Consider the following 10149-nt stretch of genomic DNA (forward strand, 5'->3'; position numbering starts at 1 on the left):
ACTACTACTACTACTACTACTACTACTACTACTACTACTACTAATACTATTACTACTACTACTGCTACTACTACTACTACTACGCTACTCTTTACTCCTCTAGCTAAATGCCACATTTTCTAACGTCAATTAACAGTATATATTTATTAATAGCGTCATATAATCAATTCAGCAAACTTGTAATTGATGTCACGACACGAGTCAGCGGTTCTCAAGATGCCTCCTAGTAAAATTGCTCTCTGAAGTTCATACGCACTCGGTCTAGCTTGATATAACCGAATTCTTATTAACTATATTTATCGACATTTGTCTAATACCACTTTTCGTTTCACACCAGAATCTGCACTCAGCAGCAAGAAGCAGCACCTTCTGAAAAACTTATTCAGTATATTCTTCGAATCCTTAAAGTAACACGTAATCTTCAACATAGTAAATATGTCGCATCGGTCAATTGTCCGCTCATCAAAATTTCGACACATCTTCGGCCAGGCGCTGAAGAAGGAGAATTGCTATGACAATATTCGCATTACGAAATCGTCATGGGATTCGAACTTCTGCTGTGCCAACCCCAAGTTTATTGCAATTATCACCGAACAGGCTGGAGGCGGAGCTTTTCTAGTCCTTCCAATCAAACAGGTATGCGTGAGATGCTGTACCTTAAACTACATTGTTTAGTGCAAATGAAGATTTGACCCCAAGGTCAATGTCCTGTTTCGAAATCTTAAGCTACATTGTCTAATGCCTGAAAATGAATAACGGTTTTTTAGCAGACTTAATTACCTTTAGCCCTGATTTTGTTGAAATATCCTTCCTAGGTGGGTCGTGTTGACCCTAACGCCCCATTGGTCGCAGGTCACAAGGGTCCCGTCCTAGACATCGCCTGGAGTCCGTTCAACGATAATGTCATAGCGTCAGCATGCGACGACACCTTTGTTCGTGTTTGGCAAATCCCAAATCTCGGCCTTGTCCGAACAATGACCGAGCCTGTAGTCGAGCTGCATGGCCATCAGCGTAAAGTGCAAAACATTCATTGGCACCCGTCGGCCAACAACGTTTTACTCAGTATCGGTGCCGATTGCAAACTGATCATTTGGAACGTAGGCACTTCAGAGATCCTTTCGGCGATTGACCATCCTGACGTTGTGTTCAGCGCCTGCTGGAATTGGGATGGAAGCCGAATTGTGACGACATGCAAAGACCGAAAGATTCGTGTGTATAATCCACGGTCGGGCGAGATCGAATGTGAGGGACTTGGCCACGAGGGGGCAAAGCCGCAAAAAGCCATCTACTTAAGAGACGGTCTCATTTTCACTACTGGGTTCTCACGTATGTCCGAGCGCCAGTACGCGCTTCGAGTCGAAAGCGCTTTGAATGAGCCGGTTGTTCTAGAAGAGCTCGACACGTCCAATGGTGTGCTAGTCCCCTATTATGATCCTGATGTAAATCTTCTCTTCCTGTGCGCCAAAGGTAAGCACAACTTACTCGAAATAACCATTTTCCTGAAAACAGTAGCAAAACAGTTGAAACATATGGCTTAAATAACGTCACTCACCTATAAACGAAGTTGATCTGAGTGAATCTAACATGTTCAATTGCTTAACATGAAATGTGAAAGTTGAAAAGGTAATTTCTAATAAAAAATTGAAACTTGCAAGAAGTTAGGGCCACCAGTTTAAATCCAGCCATGAAGTAATCGATTGTAAACAACGTTTTGTATAGCTACTTAAATGAAGAGGTGTTATCCAGTGTTGATTGGAAAGCCGACCGATGATGAGCTGCAACTGAATAATAATTTCCTTATGGATTGCATCAACGAAATAGATAAAATAATCCTGACATTGTGTGGTGTTGGTCATGGCTCATAGGTGACAGCAATATTCGATACTTCGAGATCACCGAAGAGGCACCTTTCGTTCACTATATTAACACTTACCAATCTTCAGAGCCTCAGCGCGGAATGTGTGGCATGGTAAAGCGTGGCGTGGACGTCACCCAGTGTGAAATCGCACGCTTTTTCAAGTTACACACTAAAGGGCTCTGTGAAGTTATCTCTTTCACTGTACCTCGAAAGGTAATAAAATTAGCTGTTTTCTGGTTGTTCTTTTCTATGGTCACACCCTTCTGACTGTTCTCGAGCAATATCTCGACTAAAAATCGTAGTTAGTACTGAACATAATTATCATAGAACTTTGGATGTTAGGAGTATCTGGCTATTTGAATGTGAAAATCCGAAACTCACCATAGAAAGAAGAAAGAAATCATAAAGTCATTATAATGGCGCCTGCTCACAATGGACACAAATCTTCAAAAAAGGTTAAAAGTTCTTCCAAGTGTTGCAAATAAATAAGCATATATATTATTGACCTTATCTGATTCGAGACCCTTTCAACATTTTCCAGTCTGATCTATTTCAAGATGACCTATACCCCTTGACGCCGGGAGACGTGCCGGCCCTGAGCGCTGATGAGTGGGCTTCTGGCGAAGATCGGGAACCGTTACTCATCAACCTCAAGGACGGTTACCAGGCGAAGCACAAAGATTTCCAGGTGACCGCCAAGCCTCGACCGAAGTCCAACATACTTGACAGAATGCCTGGACAACCTCAACAGGAAACGCGACCAGCATCTTACGTTGATTCGTCTGGAGACTCTCCAGAGCGGGCTCCTCCACCTCCGGTGGCCGCTGGAATTTCAGAAGAACAGTACCTTGAACTTGTCGAGGTAATGAAGCTACTAAAGTCACTCATTCTCAAGCATGAGAAACGTATCCGTAAACTAGAAGACTTCAGTGGACTCAATAAAAAACGCGAGGAAGATCAAGCCGCTCAGGAAGAGCAGGGGTTGGGAGAAGCCGCAGCACAGAGACCCGCTGAAACTCCGAACGAACCGAACAACAATGACGAAACTCATTGAGGCACCAAAAACTTAAATAGCCTTCATTTTGTGCTTCAAATCGGCACGACGCAGGCACATCTTCTATGTAGGCGGTCTATGTCGCAACTTCGACTACGACACAACGAATCGGTGGCCCCTATGTCACTTTGGATATACATGTTTTGTATCATTGCCTCGCCAGCTTGTGGCTGGTCAGGAAGGTGCACATTTCTTTATATTATATACACTACCCATCTTATTGCTTGATAATGACGGCCGCTTGTAATATGTTAACGATTTTGAGCTCGGCGTCGGTCTGTGCTTCAGCATTACGCCAACATTGGGGTTGCAAATTCACCGAGAGATTATAGACCGTGGGCTGTGTGTGTGTGTGTGTGTGTGTGTACGAATGTATGTGAATACGTGTGTGCGTTCCAATAAAATACTGAGGATGTGATACGATAGTCGAATAAACAAAGTAAGGCTATCATTTCACAGCGTGAAAGCGCTAAACGTTATCGCCGGCTCATGAAGACAACGATCGGGTGTCGCCCACATACAATATCCGGCCAAGTGGTTCACTCTTCACCGGTATCTATAAGGCTTCAGCGGTCACTGGTACTTCGTACGCATATACAGCATAAAATATTGTTTTCTATGATGGTCCTCTATGCGAGGAGAGGACATAATTAAACAATCGGCTTGCCTGTGTTTGCTTTTCGTTTGTGAAATAGAGCAAGGATTACCGGCTGCTTCAGACAAAAAGTCGCCGGAACTTGACCTTGATACCATTACGCTTAAACTAATTGCAAGTGAGGCTATAATGCTGAGCAACCCGTATGAGCGCTTCCTCGTCGTTAGAGGTGTCATTGGTTAATCGCGATTCTTTAGTCGATATTGTTTGAATATTTAAATTTGTTAACCAAAATACAGCCCGGACTGTTTTTCCTTGGTTTGCAGTTTGGTATTTACGTAACACCCTTTTTTTACCAAACGTGGAGTACGGCTGCAGTAAAGGTCTACCCACTCATGAGTTGATCACATAGCCTGTACAATTGGGCGGTTGCGTTCTAATCCTACCGATAATGCTGATATAAGGATCTCAAAGCACGAACACGCAAAGCAAACGTATTTGCAAACGCAAAGGCTATATGAACTATGATTGTTTAGGGCGGACAGCTCCGATTCGAGTTACTTACGACTATTGATTAATGACGGTCACCTTCCCCCTAACGCTGTTGGCCGGCCATTTGTCTATGTCTTTTTTTCTTTTGGTACACCGATGTTTCCACTAACCTGCCCGTTGACTTGCGAACCGCGAGAGTCTTTCGCCTGTAAGAGCCAAGGATTGAGCGCAGTATTTTGCGGTGCGCTACTGCGAAAACACCTGCTACATGCTTCTTATCTTCCTTATATGTTTTCGGCGCGAAAGGGGCAAACTTGCCGCTGAGACAGTCTTGGGCTGGAGCGTGGATGGAGTAATTTTCGATGGCAGGGCATGATAAAGTTCGCGCAAATTTGAGACAGGCCTTTTAATCGGAGGGATGCATTTCTATGGTTGGACTTTGACCTAACTAGCCGTTGATTGTTGGATTCGAAACGTGTACGTAATAGTAACACTGTAACAAACTCAGGTGGTGAAGTAACCTTTATGATAATGGATATTTTTTTGTTTCATTCATAAAGCTATTTCGAGGTTTTTACAGCTTTTCAACATAGAAAAAGTCGACGTTTTAGCTCGATAGTGGTCAGAATTGAGGACTGAGAATTTTAGCTAGGTACGGCAAAATATTCCCTGACAAACAACGCTCTTTTACTGAACCCTTAGAATCGAGTACTACTCTATTTTTCCCAGATTTCGCTTGTGCGGATAGAGTGATACACTCATACGCAGAGAGATGTTTGACTGTATGACAGATCGATTGATATATAACTATTTATGAGTACAGGAGATGCAAGCTGCTTATTGAACTATATAGTTCCTTATATGTAATAATGTTTTCTATCGTGGATTTCGCTTATTTATAAACGCAGTTCGTCTGTGGTAGAAGTAGTTGAGCCCATCTGGTCCCTTCGGGTCATATCGGAAGCCTCGTTTTCGGCTTCCCCCACCAATTATTGTTATTTGTGAGCTTAAGTCATGTGGAAAGGTAGGAATAGTTGAAGCAGCATATAACGAATCAAGTATTTTACAACGTACCAATTGCAACTGAGAAGAGTGATGAAAATAGGACATTTCGAAACACGGCAGGATCAAGTATACGATTAGACGTAATCCGATCATCATTAAGCCTAACATTGAGCTAATAGAAGTGTCGATACATCGTACAAATATAGGGAACTAATCTTGTGCCTATCGTTTTACGGCCATAATCATATATTTGTCCTAATCACCGTCAAGACGGAACGAAAACCGATAACATCGCTTTCTCTGTGACATATTAAAGGTTTTTTTTTTGTTTAATGTTTACTATTACAGTTATAATTTATTGTATCAGGTAGCGAAGGCTTAAAAACATTCGTGATATTAGAACAACAACAACGTTGACTGTTGATTTATACATAGACATGCATAGACAACATTTTCTATTCTGTACGAAACTAGACCGGTTAGATCAATCGTGTGTCGGATCGCACTGCCGCTACACTTTATAGGGAACGTCAAATTACTAAATCAGCCCGTTTGGATCGATGAGGGAACAGGCTACTGAAGCTAATCCAGCGAGATAATCTTGCTTCAGTGGATATAAACCGTAGAGTTCACGTTCTCTCGCCGTATAGTTGTTTTTTTTTCCTGCTGAGAACGTATGTCCCGAACGAGGCTCAATCATCATTTGAAGCTTGGAAAAATCCCTTCTAAGAAAAAACCTTTTAGCGAAAAGCATTCTTTATAACAGAGCTAACAAGGTCGAAGTTGCCCTAATGGCCATGAACGCTAAAATTCATTTGCCTTGCAATTGCGTTAAATTTTTATCAAGCATAAAACTAGCTTACCTGATTGTATCGGTCTCGGTGCCCACCTGATCAGCTCCGAAGTCTTGCATGGTTGTCTGTTTGAGATGGGGCGAGTTTGTGGCAACGTCAACAGCATTGATAGTAGCAGCAGCAGCAGCAGCAACAACATTAATTATCATCGTCATAAAAACGAGGGGAACTAGTTAAGAAGTAAACGATTGAATATAATAAATAACGTTATATGGCCACTAATGGTGGAAATCGATTTTGACCATATTGTAGTGAACAAAACTATGCAAATAAGGTATGATGTTTTCAGAATAGGGGAATTATCGTTCGGGAGGCGATGTCGTTAGGCGATGCGGAGGAGGTTCACTAGAGAAATTCAACAGTGACCTAATGTTCATATGGATATGGTAGTCGTCCTTTTTCCATGAACCCCAACTAACGTTTAGGTATATATTTGATTATAACGTATTTTGTGCTAGTATCATAGTGTGTAAATACGTACGTAGAACGTTCGCGTGAACGTTATTTGAAAATTAAGATAGCAAACATTATAACTGCTTACTGTTACGCAAACCTCACGGTTTCATGCTTCTACTACGAAATGAGTTCGCCTGTGACAGGCAACACTACTTCATCGAGTGAAGTCTCCAAAGTAACGTCGCTGCCAATGACGTTAGCATCATATACTGGTCTATGTTACGCTTCTATTGAAATAATAAGCACTCTGTTGCCATTTGTTTTATCTGTTGAAGTATTTTGTAACTGAAATACTTGTTTCGCGTAGCTTTCGATGGACATGTGTCGTCCTGTGTTGTCCACGCTGTCCTTACGCAAGCTAAGTAACTGATCCGTTCGAAACTTGATGGCGGTTTTTATTTTGTGGTCTATTTTTCTTAGTTTTTGTCTGCACAAGGGTTAAACCCGTTGAAAAATTTTTACTGGACAGGATTATTGCTACAGTTTTATTCGAGTCACAAGATTGTACCCCGAATTTGCTCTCTAAAGAGGACTACAATGTCGGATAAAGAGTATGCATTGGCGATATCGATTTTTCGCTGATGCCAGAAAACCACCAAAGCAGCCCAGACAATTCATTCCGTCTACGTTACACTGTAGAGTTGTATTTAATTTTTTTACTCTTAATATCATGCTCTGTTAAAAATGGCACAAGACAATCGTCGTCAAAGCCAAAAAGCCCGGGAAAATGCTCATCATTTGATATTTGAACGTAGCGAGGCCCTTTTTCATAGCTGTCTTAGTTTATAGAGCTCTAGCCTACTCAATGCGCAAGAGGAATAACTAAGGTTTACAACTGTCAGAGCCTGTAGCCATCTTGAAAACTTGAATTTTCTCGATATTCTAACTATTTCATAAGAGTCGTCGACCAGCATCAGAAAGCGTTAGAAAACCGAAGGATCGACCACTGCACCGATCATATTCAACGGCCAGAAACGTTGCAGAGAGTATTACAGCGCACAAAATGTTTTAGTGCTTTGTTTCGCTTTCGCTTGAGTTCATATGTGATTAATAAAAGGGTAAATTGTTGGCATACAAAAGCGATAGTCGATCATCAAAATCCATGAGAAATCGATTTCAGTTAATAAAAACAACTTATTTTTGCCCGTTCATTGAGAACTTCGGTTTTTTTGTTAGTCTGCGCTAGTTTCCGAGACGATTCCTCGAAGCGTCAATCTATCAAACGAATATAAACATTTGGTCAGGCAGTAAAATTTATCAAAATAGAAAACAGTTAACTTGGCTGATGATACGCCGCCTCATTCCGGGTTCACTTGCGTTAAACCCGAGTTCAACTCGGAGATGCGTTTCCGATAATGTTTCCTTTTGAGTAAAACATTCAGTAGGTTAGAAGGGCTTCCAGGAAGTTACGACAATCGGTAAGCGTCTTAGTTGTCTTCATTTGAAATGTTTTCCCCTTCTGATAGTGCCGCTTGGTGTACGTGTGGCAGTATCGTAATGCCGTATCGATAGAAGGCTATCTTTAGACTATAGATCAAACAGGAGTTGAATCTGTTTAGATTCACACCGAGCAGATTTTTCGTATCGTCGCGGTGGAACCATTTTTTTCACCAATAAGATATTAATCCAAGAGCCTTCTCCTTGAGCCGTACTGCGACGGGCTATCGAAACCCCTCTATAATACAGATATAATAGACTAATTACTATTCCCCCGTAACGATGCAGCGGTAACACTAAGTACATGAGGCGGTCAATTCGCATTCAGTCCTGTTCGTCAATTCCGCACATGGCACAAGTCAAGCTTCAGATGCGAATACCCGTGGTTTATCCAAAATACAGCAGTTTAGACGCCCCTTTTCAGCGAGCTGGTAAAGATCATTATTAGAAGGAAAGCTCAGAGAACGTTCATGTCTAGCTAGCCCTTTTTCTTTTTTCTTTCTAACTAACCATGGCCAGTGTGAGTCACTAAATAATACGGTGGCTTATTTCGCCGGAGAGAGTTTTACGAGCATGCTAAATTACGCCTCCTCCCTGTTATCGGCTCGAGAGCATGAATCACGTCATTTTCGTTGTTTCGCCAGCGCCAATTGCACGTGGAAGCGCGTTCCGCCGCTGCCATGAGTGCAGCGGCTGCGCGGTGCGATAGGCTTTCATTCTTATAGGGCGGCATCAGCAGCGGACTTTTTTTGTGGTCACAAAGAACTAAAGCTTCGCTATGTGTCGCTGCTATACAGTACGACAGTTCAATTATAACCCATAATCTGTTACGGTATAGCGTAATGTAAGGTTTGACGCCCGGCCGTCTGGTCGCTCGCTGGCTTGCTCACAATAACAAGAATGCTTCCATCCGTTTCCTTCCGTCTAAGCGAGCGCCGACAGCGGCAGCAGGAAGGCCGCGATGGGGCTTTCCCCGCGACAGCGGCGCTAGCACGAATCGGTTCCTGCTGCTGCTACTACTGCTGCTATCTTCGTGATCGCCAGTAGCCAAGTAAGCAAACTTACAAACAGCAGCCCCAAATCATCGGACAATCAATGGCATAGCGCACTCTCGTTAGCCTACGTCCGCAGCACGACCATCAAAGTTTGCCAGAGAGCACCACTGCTAATGAGTATCGGCAGGCAGCGGCCGAATAGACAGCAACTCTCCTGACGGGGGGTACCTAGTTGGATAGAGAGTGTCAAAACACGGAGGAAAACACTCACACGAATAACAACAACAACAGCATGCTATAAGTACTTGTAGCAACCTGTATACAATCTGTATATGCGTCAGTGTCTAGTTGGCTGTACGACGGTTTCGACTACCTTCTCAGAGAACAGAAGTTTGCAAACAATAACCGTTGCGACTCCGACACAGCGACCTCCGTCGTCGCCACCACCCCATCGCTGTCTATTTAGTGCTAGCGAATCAGTAAGCAGGACTGCGGGCTCTGTTAAGATTAAGACGGGCGAGAGCGATAGTATCTTCGACATCTTTTTTTTTTCGAACATTAGCGGGGAACAAAACAGAACGGTGATCGAAGAAGCAATTGGGTGCATGTGAGTGTCTGTTTATTGTGACCGCAACCGTGGTGGTAAGGTATTCGAAATCGAGGGCAGCATCTAGCCATATCTGCTAAAACTGAGCACTCGAACCATCCCGCTAAGCTCGGTCTGTTCCGTTGTATTTCGTACATCGAGAGAACAACTAACTTAGTTGACTTGTAGCTCTTGTAAGTTCAAGACCAGAAACGTATGCCCATTGATAGTTTTTCAGAGAACTTCAGTTTGGTCGTCTCGGACGAAATTGAAGGTCCGAAATAGTGCTGTGTGATCCTACCAGAATTGTTCTTCATCGAGTGCGGTCGTCCAAGTACTAGCATCGTTTGCTGATTTTGCGGATTTACAACAGTTAGGAAATTTAGCTCGGATCACAGCCAGCTGTCGTCATCGTGTGGGGCAATAGGGAGAAGCGCCTGTCTTTTATTGCAGTTAATTTTAGAGAGACGGCAGCGAAACAGGTCGTCAGAGAACAATTTCAGGAAGTTACTAGAGCTAACTGGTACAGCAACCGGAACAATTCCTCAAAATGCCGCCAATGGAGCGACTTGCTAAGGTTCGTAAATTATCAGCAATTTATTTAATCGTCCATTTTTCCGCCATAGATGCCTATTGATTTTAGCACAGTCGACTGAATAAAACTTATATGCTTATGCACTTAAGCCGCTTCGGATCATATCTGATACTGGTTTGTGTTACATTGTTGTTTAATGCGCCCTCTTTCTTTTAGCTATAGAAATATTTACAACGAAATTAAGTGTCCGCCTGAGTTAGTTGAACGCATTAATTAGTAGAA

General features: G+C 42.7%; 2 protein-coding genes across 6 annotated transcripts in view; both read left to right on the forward strand.

The window, feature by feature from the left end:
- The window catches only part of coro (protein coronin), a 34923-nt gene extending 27451 nt beyond the window's left edge, over positions 1-7472 (forward strand). For all 5 annotated transcript variants that reach the window (XM_022831126.2, XM_022831122.2, XM_022831125.2 and 2 more), the window contains exons 2-5: positions 338-636; positions 816-1467; positions 1866-2071; positions 2400-7472. In XM_022831126.2, the coding sequence (XP_022686861.1) occupies positions 436-636; positions 816-1467; positions 1866-2071; positions 2400-2912 (1572 nt within the window). In that variant the 5' untranslated portion in view covers positions 338-435 and the 3' untranslated portion in view covers positions 2913-7472. The remainder of the gene's footprint in view (positions 1-337; positions 637-815; positions 1468-1865; positions 2072-2399) is intronic.
- Positions 7473-8585: 1113 nt separating this feature from the next.
- The window catches only part of LOC111259254 (NF-kappa-B inhibitor cactus), a 19623-nt gene continuing 18059 nt past the window's right edge, over positions 8586-10149 (forward strand). Inside the window, exon 1 of the mRNA XM_022831133.2 lies at positions 8586-9909. Coding sequence (XP_022686868.1) covers positions 9883-9909 — 27 coding nt within the window. The 5' untranslated portion in view covers positions 8586-9882. The remainder of the gene's footprint in view (positions 9910-10149) is intronic.

Source organism: Varroa jacobsoni, unplaced genomic scaffold (genome assembly GCF_002532875.2).
Source record: "Varroa jacobsoni isolate VJ856 unplaced genomic scaffold, vjacob_1.0 scaffold_312, whole genome shotgun sequence".
Lineage (NCBI taxonomy): Eukaryota > Metazoa > Arthropoda > Arachnida > Mesostigmata > Varroidae > Varroa > Varroa jacobsoni.